The sequence below is a fragment of the Phoenix dactylifera genome, chromosome 12, assembly GCF_009389715.1.
Source record: "Phoenix dactylifera cultivar Barhee BC4 chromosome 12, palm_55x_up_171113_PBpolish2nd_filt_p, whole genome shotgun sequence".
Lineage (NCBI taxonomy): Eukaryota > Viridiplantae > Streptophyta > Magnoliopsida > Arecales > Arecaceae > Phoenix > Phoenix dactylifera.
In genome coordinates this window covers 12,667,021-12,690,232 of record NC_052403.1, presented here as the reverse complement: position 1 = coordinate 12,690,232, position 23,212 = coordinate 12,667,021, and the positions used below count along the sequence as shown (strand labels likewise).

Below are 23,212 nucleotides of genomic sequence, written 5' to 3'. Positions count from 1 at the left end.
TATTTTTATAAATCCATTTCGTGCCTATAATAGGATATTCAGAAGGTCTCTCTATTAGATTCCATACCTTGTTTCTAGTAAATTGGTTTAATTCTTCTTGCATTGCATTTATCCAATTTACATCATTTTCGGCCTCTTCTATGTGTTTGGGCTCAAAGTGTGAGACAAAAGCTAGATGGTTATTTAAATTTCTAAGGGATGCTCTAGTCCTAACCGGTTGAGATGGATCATCTAGAATTAGTTCCTTAGGATGCCCGTGAGCATACCTCCAAGCTTTAGTTAGCCCATGATCCACAATAGCCTCTTGGCTTGATGATGCTCCTTCACTCAACTTTTGATTATCATCTTGTAATGCCATCTCATCTATCTTTTCTTCAAGAATTTCAACATCATCATCAAAATTAACTTTCTTACTAGAGGAGATGTCACTAGAGTCATCAAATACAACATGTATAGATTCTTCTATAACTAAGGTTCTTTTATTAAAGACTCTATAGGCTTTACTAGTTGTAGAGTAACCTAAGAATATTCCTTCATCCGATTTAGAGTCAAATTTACCTAGATTATCTTTCCCATTATTATGAACAAAACACCTACATCCAAAAACATGAAAGTAATTAACCTTTGGTTTTCTGTTTTTCCAAAGTTCATAAGGTGTTTTCTTTATGATGGGTCTTAATAAAACTCTATTTAATATATGGCAAGAAGTATTAATGGCTTCTCCCCAAAAGTACTTAGGGAGGTTACTTTCACATAACATAGTTCTAGCCATTTCCTCTAGAGTCCTATTTTTCCTTTCCACAACTCCATTTTGTTGTGGTGTCCTAGGTGCAGAAAAATTATGGGTTATCCCCTTTTTACTACAAAATTTCTCAAATGACTGATTTTCGAATTCAGTTCCATGGTCACTTCTAATGGCTATGACTGAAGACTCTCTAGCATTTGTTACTTCCTTATGGAACTTCTTAAAAACAGAAAATGCTTGATCCTTATGTGCTAGGAACATGACCCATGTGTACCTAGAGTAATCATCTACAATAACTAGACCATATTTATTTCCACCTAGGCTTGTTGTTCTAGTTGGTCCGAATAGATCCATGTGTAATAATTCTAGAGGCCTAGAGGTAGAGACACATTTTATGGATTTAAATGAGTTCCTAGATTGTTTGCCAAATTGACATGCTTCACATATTTTGTTTTTTTCAAATTTTAATTTTGGCAAACCTATCACGGAATCTCTTTTAACTAGTTTAGTTATTGTGTCCATGCTTGCATGACCTAACTTACGGTGCCATAACCAACTGGCATCATTATCTTTAGTTTCATTAACAACTAAACATTGGTTATGTTTTGCAAGATCTTCTAGGTCAACAACATATACATTTCCACGTCTAATCCCTTTAAAAACTAAACTATTGTCATTAGGGTTTGTTATAATGCATAGTGATGGTTTAAACATAACATCATATCCTTTATCACATAATTGACTAATGCTTAACAAGTTATGCTTAAGACCATCAACATATCTAACATTATCTATAAAAGTTGAAGGGGTGATTTGAACTTTACCAATACCAATGATGTGACCTTGGTTGTTGTCTCCAAAAGTCACAGCACCTCCCTTCTTAGCTTCAAGGGTGAAAAATTGATCCTTATCACCCGTCATGTGCCTTGAGCAGCCACTATCCAAATACCAGCAGTTTTTGTTGACCTTGGCTGCAAGACACTCCTACACAAGCAAATCATGTCAACTTAGGTACCCAAGTTTTCTTGGGTCCTTCATGGTTAGTCAAGTTGGTTCCTTTTGGAACCCATACCCTTTTAATTTTCCTTCTTGATTTACCTTTCCTAAAATTACACACATTTGTTTTATGACCTATAGTTCCACAACAAAAGCAGGTTATTTTCTTAGTTTTAGTTTTCCCAGCTTTAACAAAGAAGTTACTAAGAGGTTTTTGTTTATTTCTTGGTTTATATCCTAAACCCGCTTTATTAAATACTGCTCGTTGACTATTGAGTATCATATTTAACTTTTCAGAACTATATGTAAATTTTTCAACTAAGGGTTTATATTTGTTAAGTTCTTTAGTTAGTGTTTGATTTTCTGTTTTTAGATCATTTAGTTTGTTTGTTAGATCCTTGTTTAAGATTTGTTTATGGTTTTCAAATTCTGAAAATTCCTTAGTTAGTTTTTCATTATCTTTAGTTAAGGTATTAGTCTTTTGAGTTAAAAGCTGGTTGCTTGTCTTAAGTTCTATATTTTCTTTGGTGATTAAATCCTTATCCTTAACTAATTTATCGTATTTATGTAGGTATGATTGATTAGTTATTTTTAGTTCTTTATTCTTAAGATTTATTGCCTTATATTCTATCATTAATTCATTAAAAGCATCATAAAGTTCATCAAATGTAAAATCAAGCTGTGTTTCGGAAGTTACCTCATTTTCATTGGCCATGAAGCAGAAATTGGCCTTCTCTTCTTGTTCTTCATCCGATGATGAAGATGATGTGTCGGAGTCCGATAGGGTGGTGACAAGGGCTTTCTTCTTCTTGTACTTGCTGCCCTTCTTTAGTAAGGGACACTCAGCTCTGATGTGTCCCGGCTTTTTGCACTCATAGCACCCAATCCCCTCATTTTCCCTTTCCTTACCTTTGTCCTTGCGGTAGGAATTTGAGGGGCCTCTCCTTTGATGATAAGCCTTCTTGTGGTTGATGAATTTTTTGAACTTGCGCACAAGAAGTGCCTCACCATCATCTTCCTCATGTTCTTCTCCTTCACTGCTGCTACTGCAAGATAATTCCTTGTTAGATGAAGTAGATTTCAGAGCTATTACCTTTTTCTTGTGGGAGGACTCTTCCTCGTTGTGTTGCTTCATGGTTAGCTCGTGCGTCATTAAGGATCCAAGAAGCTCCTCGAGTGGTAATTTGTTCAAGTCCTTGGCTTCTTGGATTGCCGTCACTTTAGCTTCCCACGACCTTGGTAGACACCGAAGGATTTTCCTGACAAACTCACTGTTAGTATAGTTCTTGCCAAGGCTTTTTAGGCCATTGATAATGTCAGTAAACCTAGTGAACATGCTAGTGATTGTCTCATTAGAATCCATTTTAAATAGTTCATACTTATGAACCAATATATTAATTTTGGATTCTTTAACTTGATTTGTGCCCTCATGGGTCACTTCAAGTCTATCCCAGATCTCTTTTGCAGAGTTGCAAGTAGAGACCCTATTGAATTCATTTCTGTCTAAGGCACAGTAAAACACATTCATAGCTTTAGAATTTAGTTGTGCCTTTCTCATGTCATGTTCATCCCAATCCTTTTCTAATTTGGGTACCGTGATACCCTCTACATATGTGGATGGGATGTATGGGCCATTTACTACAATGGTCCACATCTTATAGTCTTGGGCTTGGATGAATATTCTCATCCTAGCCTTCCAGTATGAGTAGTCGGATCCATTAAAGAAAGGGGGTCTTTGGGTGGACTGACCCTCAATGTGGGAAGATCCAAATGGGGTTGTCATTTTGATCTTTTAACTCTTGGGTGGAAGAGTTTAGGCTCTGATACCACTTGTTGCCCAGATAGACAACCCAAGAGGGGGGGGTGAATTGGGTTTTAAAATAATTTGGGTATTTAAAACGATGTGGATAAGTAATTAAAACCAGTGTAAGTTATTTAATTAATTACTATGTGCTGTGAGTGATATGAAAGGAAGAAGAATAGAGACACGCAATCACAAACACCAAGTTTTATAGTGGTTCGGAGCTAACCCTTGCTCCTACGTCCACTCCCCAAGTCTCACTTGGGAATTCACTATAACCCCCTTGGATTACAGCCGGTTGTTTTCCAAGCTCACAACCAAACTTGTTGTTTTACGAGCTCACAACGAACTCGGTCGGTTTTCCCAGGCTCACCGACTAGAACCACCTCGATTGTTTTCTCGGGATCACAATCGAACCCTTACACACGTTGGTTTTACACTCGGCTCACCAACCAACCTCAATCCCCTTGATTCAATCCCCCGATTGAACCAAGCAAATACAATGTGTAAATAAAAAGAAGAAACAGAAAAATACAGCTTCTCAAAAGCAGATAAAAGACAATATGAACAATAAATGAAGTTAAGAAGCCTCAAACGCTTTTAGGTTGGAGAAGAGGAATGGCTTCTTAAACTTCTGGTCTCCTCTTGAGTGAGTAGTCGACTTGAATGCAGGAGGAGAAGGCTTTAATTGCTGGGAAGATGTAGGTGGATGCAGTAAATGCAGATCTTCCTCTTTTTCGTTGAAGAACACGTTGCAGAGCTTGAATGCTTGATTAGTTGGAGTGGAATGGTTCTTCTCTGCCTTGCTACAGTCTTCTGTGGCTATTTAAACCAACCCCCACGGAAACTAGCCGTTAGAGAGCTTTTTCTGCCCGTTCTGCACACTCTGCGCAGCCTGACAATGTGTCCGTTGGTGGGTTAGAGTCGACTCGCGCGATCAGGAGTCGACTTGGCTGTAGCGGGAGTCGACTCAAGCTTTTCCGGAGTCGACTCGGCAACTGTTCCAGATTTGAATTAAAGTTGCCTTCACAACTGGGAGTCGACTCGTCTTGACCTGGAGTCGACTCGCCAACTTCTGGAGCTGACTTAGCAATTTCGGAGTCGGCTCATCCACTGAAGTCCGTGGATCCAATTTTGAATTTGATCCACTCGAGTCGACTCGACTGTCCTGGGAGTCGACTCGAATCTCAGAGCCCGAACTCCCGATTCTTTGTCTTTTGGCTCGTCCAGTCTTGGAGTCGACTCGAACTTCCTCGGAGTCGACTCGGCTCTCAGTTTCCGAAACTTGGTCTTCTGCCTTTTTGATGTGAAGCTGTCTTGGAGTCGACTCGAGCTGTCTGGGAGTCGACTCGAATCTCAGAGGCAGTAACTTGGTCTTCTGTCTGTTGATGGTCGCGGAGTCTTGGAGTCGACTCGCATATTGCGGGAGTCGACTCGAATCTCAGAGTCCGAAAATTGCTCTCTGACTTTTTCTTGTGTTCCTCTGAGAGTCGACTCTCACCTTCTTTGGAGTCGACTTGCCATCCATCGGAGTCGACTCGCGTTTCACTGGAGTCGACTCGAATCTCAGACCCGAAAACTGCTCTCTGACTTTTTCTTTGTGTTCCTCTTGGAGTCGACTCTTACCATCCTCGAGTCGACTCGGTGAACATCGGAGTCGACTCGCGCACTTTGGGAGCGACTCGTTGACAGGTTCTGAGTTGAAGCTTTCTGTTCTTCTGTCTGTTCTCAGTCGGAGTCGACTCGTACAGATCTGGAGTCGACTCGAGCCCGTGCCAGTGAACTTGATACGCTTGGAGTCGACTCGTGATACTCTGGAGTCGACTCGAGTCTCAGACTTTGGTTCAAGCTGTCTTCTTAACTTATCCAAAAATTATGAACCAAGTCTTGAGACACTTAGACAAGATTTTCACTGAAACACTTAATTGAATTCATTAGTAAACAAGAAATATACTCAATTGCTTTGATCTCATCAAAATCAAATAGGGTTTTAATCAATCACTCCACAGGAGGGCCATCATTTTAGATAGAATAAGGATGTTTGGTAAAAAAATTGAAAATCATTTTAGTTTTGTCAGAAAGCTAAAACTTCTTTTTGGAAGAAGCTATTTTGGAGCTTCTCCGAATCGGAAAACTGTTTTGAATTCTTAATTTTTTTTGACCAAAATATCCATAATAAAATATAATAATTACAGAAAATAATAATAATATATAATGATAATAATTATAATTTTTTATATCTTTATTATTATATTATACTATAAATATAATATTATAATAATAATATATTATACTATAAATATAATGTTATTATATTATACATTGTATATTACATTGATATATTATGTTATATAATATCAAATTATGTTACATTATTATGCTATAGTATACAATATTATATTACTATATTATAAAAATAATATATTACATTACAGTAATATTATACTGTATTATATATTTATGTATTAATACATATTATGTTTTATTATGTTCTGTTGGATAATACTATGCAATGCCCTTTATGGTCATTTTGTCATACCAAAAGTACTTTATCAATTTGTTTACCAGACACATATTAAAGTCTCATAGCACTTTAGAAATGTAGTTACCAACTAGCAAATAACCTTTTATAAAAGCTCTACTTCAGAAAGCTCTACTTCCGAAATCTCTACTGCCAACAACTCTGCCACACGGGGCCTTAGATTATTGCATACTTTAATATGCATTGATCCCCCTAACACCAACCAAGCATATAACATGATGATGTTTGCTGAAATGCTGCATTTATTATCTTTCTACACATTATCACTGATTTCGTACAGGTTTCCTATGCATTAAATGTTGTTACAATCCTTCGCTACAAAAGAACTTTAGATCTATCTAGAATTAAATTTTGTCTGTAGCATCTCTATAAAGAGAGCAGTGTTGGACTGCTGTCGTTCCCTCGAAATCATTCGTAGGATATTCCTTGGTTACGTTGAATGTCGGTTTAGATGTGCATATTTCTCAATTTTGCACTTGCAGAGAATGTGAAACCAATTACATATGGATTATTATCCACAACCCTATCGACTTGAGTACAGCGTGGGTCCATGATTGGATTTATAGTGGGAATAAGAATTTGATTTTTCATGTCATGATGTTAGATGCCAGCTAATCCCCACTAGTATTGTCTTAGAATGGGGACCAATAAATTCATAAATTTTGCAAAGCTTGTCTACGAACAGCGACATCAAAAAGGAGAAAATGTTTTATGTGGAAGAGAAATGACTGCTCCTTTTACAGGTTCTCTCCAGCACTAAAATGACTCTAACACAGACTAATTAGGTTTTAGGTCTAGGATATTTACCAAGCCTAACCTTCTCCTTCATGTCATGCTGATCAGCATCTTAAATTGCCAGATACCGCCTCCGTAAATTCTAGGTCTTGAGAGAAGTGGGTAGATCAAGCTGGAGGCGGATCAGGTTAAAATTTGCTGTATACGTCCCACCTGCATTGATTGGCTTGGTTTAGAGTTACTCTGGAGAACAGGCCATATTACCATGAAATGTACATATAACATTTAAAATGAATATATTGATATTTCAATTACTGCCTTTCGGGTTGCTTAAAAGTGAGCTTATTTTTTTAGTACAAACCTCCTTGTTCTTCCTTGTTTATGTTTTGTTTCTATTAAAATTATTGTTGATGTTAGGCGACAGATCTTGGAGAGGAAGCTTGCTGATGCTGATGTTTCTGAAGAGGAGCAAAACAACCTCATAAAGAACTTAGAGAGAAAAGAAACTGAATACATGCGCCTTCAAAGGTATAAAGTGGGAGTCGATGATTTTGAACTGCTGACAATTATCGGGAGGGGTGCATTTGGGGAGGTTGGTGTCCATTCCTGTTTTCTTCTTTTTTACATTGTAATTAAACAGAACTTTTAGCAACATGTTCCGAGTCTGACTTCATAATACCCATTCTGTATATTGCATGTCATGAAGACTTGTAAAAGTACTCCAAAAGCTTTTACAATTTCCTTGTACTGAAACTCATGCTGGATTATCAAATTGATAAATTGTTTAAGTTGTTTTCTGCCACTGGATGGCTTGATCTTCTGATGAGGGTTCTTATGTTGATACTTTTAATGAGCAAATCAAGGTTTAGATATGGTCGGCCGGCATGGAATCTAACCATCCCTGAGAATCAGGAAGGCGGGGGTTGGGGTGGGGGATGGGTGGAGTAATGGAATAGGGCATCTACTGTCCCAAGGTTTTGGTACACTAGGCATCCCACTCATGGACAAACCAGGACAGCTCTGTCCCTTGGTATTTAAAACCTTGGATCAAATCCTTAGATTTGTCCTATGTGAGTTTGTGTAATGACTTCTGCTTGACAATTTGCCATGATATTATAAATGCTTTCTTGATATATTCTTATACAAAGCTATCTAGTTTTCTTAGTCATCAGTTTTGCTCATTCACTTTGACATTAATATCATATTGTCTCTTTTCATAATGCTGATTTATTCTTCTCTTTCAATTTTCAATAGAGCTGGTACATTGTGCATAGAATACACATGAGTGACATGTCAGTCTTTGTACTCTGATGTGTGGACATTGCTTGCTATGATGGAATCGTGTTATTGTTTCAGTTTGGTGTTCTTGGAATACTGTACTACATTTTTTATTCCATGTTGCAGCAGCATTATTGCTTGTGCTTTATAGGATTATGTTTAATTTTTTGTTGATATTATTTTATTGTTTGGTTATTTTCAAGTATAAAATCATTTGCTGGTTTATGTTGGTTTTGAGAATATTGACTCAGCTGATTTATGGAATAAGTTGGACCTAGTTTGATTTTTTGTTTGTGTGTGCGCGCATGAGAGAGAGAGAGAGAGAGAGAGAGAGAGGCATTCGAACAATAACAAAAGTGGGATATGGATATGTGAATGAAATTCTTCATTCCTGGCAGGAATAATTGTGGGGTTGAGGGTATTTTTGTCTGTGCAAAAAGAGCAGGGAAAAAAAGAGGGTCTTATTCCAGGTATAACACTATCCTTATCCTATTGGAATAGGCATGTTTGACCAGAATGGTATTTCCTCCCTTATTCTTTTTTCTATAAACCTGATAAGGCATATTCCAAGCGTCATTCGTGCTTTATTTCCAAACAAACACTGCCTAGAAGAGAATCACAAGGTGCAGTTCTCCTTGTGGACTATCCTTTGGTTCAGTCTGGACATTTTTTGACTCTCTTTTGTACTGATTCTGGAAATTTGTCTATGCAATTAAAAGGATATAAATTTTCAGGCTGAAGAAGTAAAACTGAATTTGTTTGTTTGTTTTTTTCAAGCTTATATGTTAAGTAGCTTCAACAAACTTTTCAACTTACTGACTTTTTGTTTATGCATTTGCCACTATGCAGGTGAGGCTTTGTAGAGAGAAGACCACCAGGCAAGTGTATGCAATGAAGATACTAAAAAAATCTGAAATGCTTCATAAAGACCAGGTATCATTACAAGCTCCCTATTCTTTTAGATATTGGTTATGTGGATAATGTGCTGTCTGCCTGCATCCTCACCCCGATACCCTCCCTCTCCTGCTTTTAGGTGGAGCATGTAAAAGCGGAAAGAAATCTTCTCGCAGAGGTTGATAGTCCTTGCATTGTCAAACTCTATTGCTCCTTTCAGGATCAAGAATTTTTATATCTTATCATGGAATACCTTCCTGGTGGAGACATGATGACTTTACTTATGCGCAAGGATATATTGACAGAAGATGAGGCCAGGTTTTATGTTGGGCAGACTGTGTTAGCTATAGAATCTATTCACAAACACAACTATATTCATAGGTACGTGTTTTGTATTTTATTTATTTATTTTCCCATTGATTGGTACATACAGGGCTTTATTGGCTTCTATGACATCATTTGTGTTAACTGAATATTTCTTACTGAATAGGGACATCAAACCTGACAATTTATTGCTAGATCGAAATGGCCATGTCAAACTATCAGATTTTGGGTTGTGTAAACCTTTAGACCGTACTAGTTTTCCTAATCTTAGTGATCCTGACTATATGATTGGGAAAAATATCAACCCTTTATTGGAAAGTGAGGAGCGGTTAAACTCCTACCCTGCACCCAGGCGTACACAACAGGAACAGCTACTACACTGGCAGAAGAATAGGCGAATGTTGGTAAGTCATGTGTCCTCCTGATGTATCCTTGATTATCCTATGTGCCACTCTGCATGTTTTTGGTTCTAAATGTTGAACTTCAGCATACATGCCAGGTAGGCCTTACAATTACGCAAAAACTACTAAAGAGCCTTACTTCTTTTGGAAGATGCCCTCTCGTACATGCCAAGGGAAATGATTTAACAGAATTTTGCTGCTGCTCTTTTGCATGTGACATATAATTTGTTTAATGTAACTTTCTAGCTTTGCTATTAAAAGTGACCTAGTCTGCAATTTGTGAAATATAGCACTCAATTTCCAGTGTGAGAGTCATGGCTTTGTATTTTAGAAGTAAAAGAAAGAAAATTGCATATTCGATTCATTGTATTTTATTCTTTTGAAGAATACTATTCTTTTGAAGGGTATGCATATTATCCTCACTTTCATGTTTTTCTGTTGTTAGTTATGCTTAGGTTGTAGTGGTACTTATAGGGTACATCTTGCTTCGTGTTTTGTTATATAAAGACAAATTTAATTGTGTTTCAATGTTCACTGACATGCTTTGTAAGTTCAGGCTTATTCAACTGTCGGTACCCCTGATTATATTGCTCCAGAAGTTTTACTGAAGAAAGGATATGGCATGGAGTGTGATTGGTAAAGTCTAAGGACTAATTTTCACTCAGCCCATTTCAATTTCCTGACTTTTGGAATTTTCAGGTGGTCACTTGGAGCAATCATGTATGAGATGCTTGTTGGTTACCCACCATTTTATTCTGAAAAGCAAATGTTGACCTGTAGGAAGGTATATAATTTGCAAATTATTTTTTTTTTGGGTTCTTCTAAAATATAGAATAGTTTTTCTGGTAAAAGAATATAGCATATTTAGGATTATTGATGTATGATGATTCTACAAGTTAATTTTATTTTCATCTCACTTATGAATATTTTTTTACATAATGTCATAGATTCTTGTTGTATTTAGTTGCATATAGTACGTAAGCTGCCATTCAGCATGTGGGAAATGTTATAAAGCCTGCAGTAATTAAATATTGTCGGTTCTCCCAAATTAGTGGGTTGGGATATCTCAAGCATGGTCCTTCATGGCAGCTCTGCAAGGAGGCTGAGATTAGAGATGGATTTTAAAATAGGGAGTGACATGAGGACCGTTGCAAGCAATTGATGCAAGGGCTGGTGTTAGGTGAAGTGAGGAGACCTAAATAGATGAAGAGGACTTGAGGGAGGTTTAAAAATGTTGAGAAGGTATTGCTGTAAGGCATGGAGCAGTAATTATCAGTAATATAATTTTCTGGCTTATGCCAGTTGCGGAGTGATTGATTATATCCCTATTTGATTTTGATGAGCTCAAAGCATTTGACTATATTTCATGTTGTACTAATGAATTCAATCTAGTGTTTCAGGCGAATATATGTGAATTTATGTTTAAGTGCGTCGAGCCTTGGTTCAAAGTAATTTAGCTAAGTGTTGAACTCAATTGAACCAAAGTCTGAAGCTCTAGTCGACTCCGTAAGATTGCGAGTCGACTCTAAGTATTTCAGAGGTTCTGGCACAAGCTCAAGTCGACTCCGGTACACTACGAGTCGACTCCGACTGAGAACAGATAGAAGGACAGAAAGATGAATTTCAGACCCTGTCACCGAGTCGACTCTGAAGATTTCGAATCGACTCCAATGCTTGCCGAGTCGACTCCCGACAGTTCCAAGTCGACTCCAAGGAGTAACAGACAGAAAGACAGAGCGATGGATTTTAGACCTGTTGGGAACCCGCCCATGCCGCTGATATTTCAAAAATTTTTCAGATGGCAGCGGAATCGGCATGCACGGGTTCGACGTTCATCGCATGAACGTTGTTTCGAGACCTTTCGTAATTAGGTAGGAATTAAAACTTTTAAAATTATTAGGAAGATCAAATCTTCACCTTGCGCGGGTAGATGATCACCGCAAATCTGAATTCGTGGTTTTGGAAGAGGGTTCGCTTGAAGCCGTTCAAACGTCCGGCCTCTACGGGTATCCACACGAAGCAGGATCCGATCCAAGCTCTCTATCTCACCGGGGTGCTAGCTCCCTTGCAGAGATAGCTTTGATGGCTGATGTCCTCTCTTTCAATCAACTCTTGATTGCACTTGAGAGGAGGAAGAAGAAGGATGAAGAAGAGGAAGAAGATCAAATCCCTTCGCAGCTTTCTTCTCTTCACACGCGCTGAAGCCAAGGAAGAAGACCAAGAGGAGGGAGACGCCTCCTCTTCTTTTCCCCTTGCTGATGGCGGCTGAACCAAGGAGAGATGGAGAGGGGGTGGCCACGTGATGAAGAGGAGAAAGGGTCATCTAGGGCGCCGGCCCTAGTCCTCCTTTAATAAGGATGAAGGGCTCCTACAAGTTAGGAGCCTTGACAACTTTCCAAGAGGGGGCGCCGGCCCCCTCTCTCTTCATGTCGCACCTAATCAAGTGGAGAGGGGCTGATGCCCCTCTTACTTGGTTAGCCTAATCCTCTTCCAAAGAGGATTAGGTCCCTCTTTCATGGTTTAATCCTAATCTAATTAGGATTGGCCAAATTGGGTTTAATCTATGCTAGTCCTAATCCAATTAGGACTTGAATGAACCATGACTCAATTGAACTCTTCAATCCTAATCCAATTAGGAGTCATGTTGATTCATTAGATTAATAATTAATTTAGACTTAAGGAATCCTAATCTAATTAGGATGTATTTAATTTTAGTCCTAATCCAATTAGGACTCTATTTGAATCCGAAGACCTAATCTAATTAGGATTTCTAGGAATCCTACTCCAAGTAGGAATCCTATTTTAATTCAAAATTCCTAATCTCATTAGGATTGTAGGAATCCTATTCCAAGTAGGAATTCCAATCCTACTCCAACTAGGATTCCCAGCCCTAATCCAATTAGGACTCTAGGAATCCTACCCGAAGTAGGATTTGTGTTTAAGTCTAATTAATTAATTCCCTTTGTTCCTTCTTCAACTTTTATCAATCAAATTGATTTCTTGTGATTCCTAATCACGATTTCAACCATCGGATCGGTCAATACTTCTAGTGTGTGTGACCCCATAGGTTCTATTCTGACTGGTAGTGAGATATATTGTGATCTCTATCACTATATCATTGAAAACTCCTTTCAATGGGTTGGAACGATTCCAACTCAACTCATTAGGGTTTATCGATCATCAAGATAATCCCTATGAGTCCCACCATCCACCAGTGACACCTAGCAGCATGTAGTGGCTACCCAGCAGAATGGAATGATGAACCTCTAGGTGCAGTTAACATGTGATACAGTCCTACTATCGTGGATCCCTACAGGACGGAGGTCATGGACAACTCGTCAAACCCCATCGTCTGTCATATGTCAAGATTTATTCGACTTGAGTTCGATAGTGGAAAACTCTTTCTCCACTTTACTGCCCTGGCCAAGGTCTTAGAACTCAGTCTAACAAATCACATAGGATCACTCCTCTTCTATCAAGGTCGATAGATTCCTTATAGGTGCATACCCTACTCCTACAGTGAACCTACTGCAGCCAATCTACACTGCATGGATCCATATGGCTAGAGACCATGTATGTGTGCAGTCAAACTACAATAACCTCACTGTGAGTAGCCGAAGCACCGCATGTCAAAGGACCAGTCATACTACTGCAACATCAAGCAAGTCACTGACGAGTGGATAGACATCCAAGTGACTTCTTGTCTTGGTCACGCTCAGTACCCTTGTTCTCTAACAAGCACCTGCACTATCACTTCAGTGTCCCTACACTGTGGACTCAAGTCTCGTCCATCCAGAAGGAAAGTGATCTGTGCACTGATCGGATCAATCACCGTCCTCGTGATGATCCATTGATCAGGAGCATTTAGAAATTAATCACCAATGATACATGGCTTAAATTCTCAACTCTTGAGAATATGTATCATCATCTTATTAATTTCTTGGACGATTCATAGACACATAAACAATATGAATGAAAAGACGCCTTTTATTTATTCAATAATAAATAGTCAAGTACAAAATTATGTCTCTAGAATCAACAATGTGTCAGCCAATTTGGCTTCTAGGGCATACATCTAACAATCTCCCACTTGCACTAAAGCCAATTGGTCATATATCTTAGGCCCATCTTCTCAAGGTGGGCTTCAGTCTTTTGCTGACTCAGCTGCTTAGTGAACGGGTCTGCCACGTTATCCGCGGAGTCTACTCTCTGCACCTCTACATCATAGTCGCGTATGAAATGGAAGCGCCGCTCTATGTGCTTGGACTTCTGATGAGACCATGGCTCCATAGCTAGTGCTATGGTGCCAATGTTATCGCAGTAAAGTGTTATGGCATCTAATGACATTACACCTAACTCTGTAATTAACTTTTAATCAGAAGGTTTCCACTGCACCCTTAGATACGGCTTATCATTCAGCTTCTAAGGTAAAATCTATAATGATCAGTTGTTTGGAACTCTTCCAATTTACTGAACCACAATTGCACATATTCTGATGTAGACTCTCTATCATCAATATGTGTGCATCCTTCTACCTTCAACTCTGATCTTCTCCCAAAGACCAAGAACATGTCCTTAGTTCTTCTCAAGTACTTAAGACTGTTCTTCACAGCTATCCAGTGCTTCTTGCCTGGATCCGACTGATATCTGCTTGTGACACTCACAGCAAGGGCTATATCAGGTGGTGTACATAGCATGGCATACATGAGGCTCCCTATTGCCGATGCATAAGGAATCTTGCTCATGCGTTGAATCTCTTCAGATGTGTTGGGGCACATCTTCTTGGAGAGATGAATTCCATGCCTTAGGGGTAAGAGACCCCTCTTGGAGTTTTCCATGCTGAACCTCTTCAGCACCTCCTCTATGTACATCTTCTGTGAAAGGCCAAGTATCCTTTTAGATCTATCTCTATAGACCTTTATTCCCAAAATATAGGATGCTTCCCCAAGGTCTTTCATGGAGAATTCTTTTGACAACCAGACCTTGACCGAGGTTAGCATGGGAATATCATTCCCAATCAGGAGAATGTCATCTACGTACAGTACGAGAAAAACGACAGCACTCCCACTAACCTTTTTGTAAACACATGGTTCCTCTTCGTTTTTGATGAAATCAAACGTTTTGATTGCATCATCGAAACGAGTGTTCCAACTCCGAGAGGCTTGCTTTAGTCCATAGATGGACCTTTGCAGCTTGCAGACCTTGTGATCTCCATCACTGGAAGTGAAACCCAAAGGCTGTTCCATATAGATATCTTCATCAAGATATCCATTCAGGAAAGCAGTTTTCACATCCATCTGCCAGATTTCATAATCATGAAATGCTGCAATGGCAAGCAATGTTCGGATGGATTTTAGCATGGCTACAGGTGAAAAGGTCTCCTGATAGTCAATGCCTTCGCGCTGACTATACCCTTTCGCTACAAGCCTTGCCTTATAGGTCTCTACCTCTCCATCCGAACCTATCTTCCTTTTGTAGATCCATTTGCATCCAATAGGTACAATACCTTCTGGTGGATCTACTAAGGTCCAGACTTGGTTGGAATGCATGGAGTCTATCTCCGACTTCATAGCTTCCAGCCATTTCTCGGAATCGATATCAGATATCGCCTCGTTGTAGGTTTTGGGATCCTGTATGTGATCCCTATCTCCCACTAGGAACATTTCCTCGGTATCCTCTTCTAGTATACCTAAGTATCTATCGGGAGGATGGGAGACCCTACTAGATCTACGAGGTGGTTGAGGGACATCGTGTACTGGCTCTTTATGAATGGGTTCTATAGGATCCATGACTCGTTGCTTTTCAGAGACTTTCTCTTCAAGCTCAATTTTCCTCCCACTGCCTCTATCAAGGATAAACTGATTTTCCAAGAAGATGGCATGACGGCTCACAAACACATTGTGATCCTCTGAGATGTAAAAATTGTATCCTAATGACTCTTTAGGATATCCTATAAAACGAGCACTTATGGTCCTAGCCTCTAACTTGTCCGCCTGTAGTCGCTTGACATGGGCCGGACATCCCCAAATCTTGAGATGACCCAGACTTGGTTTCTTACCATGCCATATCTCATACGGTGTGGTAGGAACGGATTTAGAGGGAACTCTATTCAATAAATAAATCGCTGTGAGTAAGGCATCTCCCCAAAGGAACATAGGTAAATCAGTGAAGCTCATCATGGACCTGACCATATCCAATAGGGTCCGATTCCTCCTCTCTGACACCCCGTTGAGTTGAGGTGTACCCGGAGGTGTCCATTGTGAGACTATGCCGTTTTCTTTGAGATAGTCCCGGAATTCCCCACTAAGGTATTCTCCTCCTCGATCTGATCGAAGAGCCTTAAGAGGTTTTCCAGTTTGTTTTTCTACTTCATTCTTGAACTCTTTGAACTTTTCAAAAGACTCAGACTTGTGTCTCATAAGATACACATACCCATACCGTGAATAATCATCGGTAAAGGTAATGAAGTAAGAATAACGTCCCCTGGCTAGCACATCGAATGGGCCACATACATCTGTATGTACTAGGGTAAGTATTTCAGTGGTCCTTTCCCCATGTCCTACAAAGGGCAGTCTAGCCATTTTTCCTTGAAGACAGGACTCGCAAACTGGATATGACTCGGAAGTCAATGAGCCTAAAAGCCCATCTTTATCCATTTTGTTCATTCTGTCTTCTCCAATATGGCCAAGCCTGAGGTGCCACAAATATCTTTGGTTTATCTCATCTCTGGATCTTTTGGATCCTTTGGCACTCACATCTTGCTCAGTAACATTCACAGATACATCCATATGTAAATGATAGAGACTGTCAATCATAAAATCACGTGCTACTATTTTATTTCTTAAATAAATAGAACAGCAGTCTTTGTCAAATGTAAAAAAAACATGACCTTCCTGTGCTAGACATGAAACAGAAATCAAATTTCTGCTAGCAACAGGTACATAATAACAGTCTCTAAGTATTAAACTAAATCCAGACGGTAGTCGCAGATGGTAGGTGCCTACAGCCACAGCAGCAACTTTTGCCCCGTTGCCAACCCGAAGGGTTACCGCACCTTCCGCCAGCCTTCTACTTTCCTTTAGACCCTGCATGGTAGTGCACAAATGAGCACTAGAACCAGAATCTATAACCCAACTAGAAGTAGAAGAAACCGTTAGATTAGTTTCAATTATGAGCAAATCTATACCTTCCGAAGGTGTGTCACCTTTCTTGTTCTTCAGGCTCTCGAGGTATGAAGGACAGTTTCTCTTCCAGTGGCCTTCGACATTGCAGTGGAAACATTTTTCTTTGTCGTTAGCCTTTTTCTTTTGAACTTCCTTCTTTGGCTTCTTGTCTTTCTTCTGCTTCTTTGCAGGCTTCTTTTTCTTCCAAGTAGACTTTCTCTTGGAACCAGAAGTCAACTCAGCAGCAAGGACATTGCCCCTTGAACCTTTCAAGGCTCCCTCAGCAGTTACCAACATGTTGATTAGTTCAGTCTTAGTGCATTCAATCTTATTCATGTGGTAGTTTACTATAAACTGACCAAATGAATCAGGAAGTGACTGTAGGATCAAATCCACTTGCAATTCCTTGTGCATGTCCATACCGAGCTTCTCAAGCTCCTCTAGGTCCTTGATCATGGTCAGACCGTGATCATGGACAGACTGCCCTTCGCGCATCTTCGCTTTGAAAAGCCTCTTGGACACTTCAAAGCGAGCTGTGCGACTCTGCTCACCATACAACTCTTGCAGGTGTGCCAGTATGTCCCTAGCAGTCTTTATATTTTCATGCTGGCATTGGAGTTTATTAGACATGGATGCCATCATATAGCATTTTACTCTAATGTCATCATCCAACCACTTTTTATGCATCTCACGCTGAACATCGACGTGCTGGTAGTGTGGAGATATCTGAATCGAGTATATAGCCTATTTTCTCACAGTCCAAAACAATTTTGAGATTTCTAAGCCAGTCCTTGTAATTGGTTCCGGTCAGTCGGTTGGTCTCAAGAATACGGGTCAAAGGGTTTGAAGCTGACATTGTATCTGCAGAGAGTAAAGATTCTAGTTAGACTTTTGTACTTGATCCTAATCTGTTCTAAGGTCTTTTAGAACAAATGTAACTCCCACTATTTTCTCGAATTCCTCACACTCCCCTGGTAGGAAAACGGAAATCCCACACGACTAGGGTTTCTAATGGGTACTGCGGTCCCACCGATTTACATGCCACCTCACCTAACAGTTATTGGTGACACATAGATGGATGAGTGTACAACTCTTGTACAATGCTTCTCAAGCATGTTGCAGTGCAACTTGGTCTCTAAGCCATGAAGACCTCACCTAACAGTTATTGGTCCCATTTCTTAGTTAAGTCAGACCCACCGTATAACCGTAGGAATAAAGTCGTCATTGGGTCCTCACCTAACAGTTATTGGTGCCCAACCCCACCTTTACCCTACAACATCTCATGTCTATAGAGAGGTCCAGCCCCCCGATGCAACTTGACCACTGTGTCCAGCCGAGACAAATCAACATCAGAAAGGCCTTAGCAGCTCTACTACAGTGGAAGACCTATTGACTTAATATTGGTTAATCAGGTCTTAGTGTTTGCAACTTGAGCCCTTCATAAGAGGTAATCGAACAATTGGCCAGGTAAGCAGGTGGGAGGCTCCCCTTACTCAGAGAGTAAGGTCCTAATTAAGTAACCACCTTTCATGCTTTCCTAGACACCAATTAGATCAATTAATCTAATATGACTTGCTCATGTCGGTTCACTCTCGACTTGATTGAGGAGGTTTTGATTTAGGTCTCAATTTGGGTTTGCTACATCACATGTAAACCTATCTACCCGACTCTCATTCACATCACATGCAAACGGCGCATTGCATGCAGTTATAATCGCGGCAATAATTAAAGCTAAACTTTAACTAGGTGATGATCATGGATTCTAATTAGGTCGTATTACAAGCACATGCACATCAATCGATCAAGTGGTCTTCAACTCTTGAATTGGTTCCAAGCTTCCTTGATTCGATCCTTGATCAACTCTTGATCCCATCGCCATCAACTGCTTAGATCACCTTTCATCTCATGCCTTTGCTTCAACTTGATCGTTGATGTACATCACATCACAGAAATACAACCAGATGTAAAATAAAAATAAAAATAAATTACATCTCCTTTTAGGAGGCACGCAGGCCTCTCAAAATATCAAATAAGATGCATGCAAGCATCTGAAAAATTACATGACATCGCAGATCACATCGCAGGTCATTACATTTGATACCAAAAGGGTTTGAATCCTATGATCATCACCGTATGCAACAATTATAATTTCAGATCTGAAAACTAACTGATTATATCATGACATAGGTCGCTGATCATGCTAATCATGATTCTAAACTTTGTAATCCCATTAACAATGCAATTAGAATCATCTTTTTATCACATAAAAATCAGCATGTAAAAAATCAGCACCCCTGAAAAATCTGCATGCAGAATTTTTCAGCATGCATGATCATTTAATTTTCAGATCTAATATGCCTTTAGATATTTAATTCTTACCTTAATCTACGAAGCCTAGGCTCTGATACCACTGTTGGGAACCCGCCCATGCCGCTGATATTTCAAAAATTTTTCAGATGGCAGCGGAATCGGCATGCACGGGTTCGACGTTCATCGCATGAACGTTGTTTCGAGACCTTTCGTAATTAGGTAGGAATTAAAACTTTTAAAATTATTAGGAAGATCAAATCTTCACCTTGCGCGGGTAGATGATCACCGCAAATCTGAATTCGTGGTTTTGGAAGAGGGTTCGCTTGAAGCCGTTCAAACGTCCGGCCTCTACGGGTATCCACACGAAGCAGGATCCGATCCAAGCTCTCTATCTCACCGGGGTGCTAGCTCCCTTGCAGAGATAGCTTTGATGGCTGATGTCCTCTCTTTCAATCAACTCTTGATTGCACTTGAGAGGAGGAAGAAGAAGGATGAAGAAGAGGAAGAAGATCAAATCCCTTCGCAGCTTTCTTCTCTTCACACGCGCTGAAGCCAAGGAAGAAGACCAAGAGGAGGGAGACGCCTCCTCTTCTTTTCCCCTTGCTGATGGCGGCTGAACCAAGGAGAGATGGAGAGGGGGTGGCCACGTGATGAAGAGGAGAAAGGGTCATCTAGGGCGCCGGCCCTAGTCCTCCTTTAATAAGGATGAAGGGCTCCTACAAGTTAGGAGCCTTGACAACTTTCCAAGAGGGGGCGCCGGCCCCCTCTCTCTTCATGTCGCACCTAATCAAGTGGAGAGGGGCTGATGCCCCTCTTACTTGGTTAGCCTAATCCTCTTCCAAAGAGGATTAGGTCCCTCTTTCATGGTTTAATCCTAATCTAATTAGGATTGGCCAAATTGGGTTTAATCTATGCTAGTCCTAATCCAATTAGGACTTGAATGAACCATGACTCAATTGAACTCTTCAATCCTAATCCAATTAGGAGTTATGTTGATTCATTAGATTAATAATTAATTTAGACTTAAGGAATCCTAATCTAATTAGGATGTATTTAATTTTAGTCCTAATCCAATTAGGACTCTATTTGAATCCGAAGTCCTAATCTAGTTAGGATTTCTAGGAATCCTACTCCAAGTAGGAATCCTATTTTAATTCAAAATTCCTAATCTCATTAGGATTGTAGGAATCCTATTCCAAGTAGGAATTCCAATCCTACTCCAACTAGGATTCCCAGCCCTAATCCAATTAGGACTCTAGGAATCCTACCCGAAGTAGGATTTGTGTTTAAGTCTAATTAATTAATTCCCTTTGTTCCTTCTTCAACTTTTATCAATCAAATTGATTTCTTGTGATTCCTAATCACGATTTCAACCATCGGATCGGTCAATACTTCTAGTGTGTGTGACCCCATAGGTTCTATTCTGACTGGTAGTGAGATATATTGTGATCTCTATCACTATATCATTGAAAACTCCTTTCAATGGGTTGGAACGATTCCAACTCAACTCATTAGGGTTTATCGATCATCAAGATAATCCCTATGAGTCCCACCATCCACCAGTGACACCTAGCAGCATGTAGTGGCTACCCAGCAGAATGGAATGATGAACCTCTAGGTGCAGTTAACATGTGATACAGTCCTACTATCGTGGATCCCTACAGGACGGAGGTCATGGACAACTCGTCAAACCCCATCGTCTGTCATATGTCAAGATTTATTCGACTTGAGTTCGATAGTGGAAAACTCTTTCTCCACTTTACTGCCCTGGCCAAGGTCTTAGAACTCAGTCTAACAAATCACATAGGATCACTCCTTTTCTATCAAGGTCGATAGATTCCTTATAGGTGCATACCCTACTCCTACAGTGAACCTACTGCAGCCAATCTACACTGCATGGACCCATATGGCTAGAGACCATGTATGTGTGCAGTCAAACTACAATAACCTCACTGTGAGTAGCCGAAGCACCGCAGGTCAAAGGACCAGTCACACTACTGCAACATCAAGCAAGTCACTGACGAGTGGATAGACATCCAAGTGACTTCTTGTCTTGGTCACGCTCAGTACCCTTGTTCTCTAACAAGCACCTGCACTATCACTTCAGTGTCCCTACACTGTGGACTCAAGTCTCGTCCATCCAGAAGGAAAGTGATCTGTGCACTGATCGGATCAATCACCGTCCTCGTGATGATCCATTGATCAGGAGCATTTAGAAATTAATCACCAATGATACATGGCTTAAATTCTCAACTCTTGAGAATATGTATCATCATCTTATTAATTTCTTGGACGATTCATAGACACATAAACAATATGAATGAAAAGACGCCTTTTATTTATTCAATAATAAATAGTCAAGTACAAAATTATGTCTCTAGAATCAACAATGTGTCAGCCAATTTGGCTTCTAGGGCATACATCTAACAAGACCCTGTTACCGAGTCAACTCTAGAAGGATGCGAGTCGACTCCGACGTTTGACAAGTCGACTCCTAATTATGTCCGAGTCGACTCTCAGAGGAAAGCAGACTGAAAGGCAGAGAACCAACCTCAGTAACCCTGTGAACGAGTCGACTCCAGGAATTCTAGAGTTGACCCCCAAGTCAGCCGAGTCGACCCCAACAGAGTGTGAGTCGACTCCGAGGCAGTTCAGATCAACAGATAGAGGATCGGCTTTTCGGACTCTGAGAGCCGAGTCGACTCCAAGAGAACCCGAGTCGACTCGAGAGAGAAAAGCAAAAAAATGGATTTCTGGAACCCTGAGAACGAGCCGTCTCCAAAAGTGCCGAGTCATCTCCAAATATTGGCGAGTCGACTCCAGGTTTGGTCCGAGTCGACTCCAGGACGAGACAACACTTTAATTCAAATCCTGAACAGTGGGCGAGTCGTCTCCAGTGAAGCATGAGTCGACTCCAGATCGAGCGAGTCGACTCCAGATCGAGCGAGTCGACTCCGACCCCAACGGATACATTGTCAGGATGTGCAGACTGTACAGAACGGCTACAAATCAGTGTCTAACGGCTATTTTCCGTAGGAAACAGTTTAAATAGCCAGAGTAAACAGTAGTAGATAGGGATTGAGCTATTCCATTGTGGGTATTAAAGCTTTTCAACCACCAAGATTCTCTAGAGAGAAAATACAAGCAAAAGAAGGAAGAAGTACATTCAACTCAACCCAACAAGTACTTCCTTCGCAATTAAGGCTCTACTACTGTCATTCAATCTTCTGTGCATTCAAGAGGAGACTTAGAAATCAAGAAGCCCCTACTTTCCCTTCCGAAATCTGTTTGAGGGCTTCTAACCTTTCTCTATTAATATTGTTCACATTTACTTTATAGAAGCTTTCCTTGTGATTTTCCCAAACTGTTTTTCTTACTTGATTCAATCAGGAGATTGAATCAAGGGTGGTAAGGTTTGTTGGTGAGTCAAAGTTAAAACCAACGGTGTAAGGGTTTGATTGTGATCCCGGAAAAACAATCGGGTGGTTCTAGTCGGTGAGCCTGTGAAAACCGACCGAGTTCGTTGTGATCTCGCGAAAACAACAAGTTGGGTTGTGAACTTGTAAAACAACCGGCTGTAATCCTAGGGATTATAGTGAACTCCCAAGTGCGACTTGGGGAGTGGACGTAGGAGCAAGAGTTGGCTCCGAACCACTATAAAGTCTCTTGTGTTTGTATTGATTAATTGTCTCTTCCACTCTCTCCATTCACTACATCTAGTAATCTATTTAACCTGCTTGCAATAGATTTAATTAATTACTCATTAAGTTTTAATTTGTCAATAATTAATTAAAACCCAATTCACCCCCTCCCTCCTCTTGGGTTGTCTCCTTGGGCAACACCAGTGCCTTTTGCATTTTTCCTTTTTTTTTTAGAGGGAGGGGTCTGAATGAGGGATCAATTATTTTAAATTTAATGGAACAACTTTTAACGTAAATTTGACTGACCTGCATGTTTGAAGAATATTAATCTGCAATCAAATGATTTACTATCAGTATATAGAGATGAGGTTGCATGTTTTTG

The 23,212-nt window shown here is 40.0% G+C and overlaps 1 protein-coding gene across 3 annotated transcripts in view; it reads left to right on the top strand.

Annotated features, from left to right (window-relative positions):
• LOC120103742 (serine/threonine-protein kinase tricornered-like) overlaps positions 1-23,212 on the top strand; it is a 34,989-nt gene that overhangs the window by 7,678 nt on the left and 4,099 nt on the right. For all 3 annotated transcript variants that reach the window (XM_039132608.1, XM_039132609.1, XM_039132607.1), the window contains exons 3-8: positions 7,237-7,411; positions 8,947-9,030; positions 9,131-9,372; positions 9,482-9,719; positions 10,273-10,352; positions 10,416-10,500. In XM_039132608.1, coding sequence (XP_038988536.1) covers positions 7,237-7,411; positions 8,947-9,030; positions 9,131-9,372; positions 9,482-9,719; positions 10,273-10,352; positions 10,416-10,500 — 904 coding nt within the window. The remainder of the gene's footprint in view (positions 1-7,236; positions 7,412-8,946; positions 9,031-9,130; positions 9,373-9,481; positions 9,720-10,272; positions 10,353-10,415; positions 10,501-23,212) is intronic.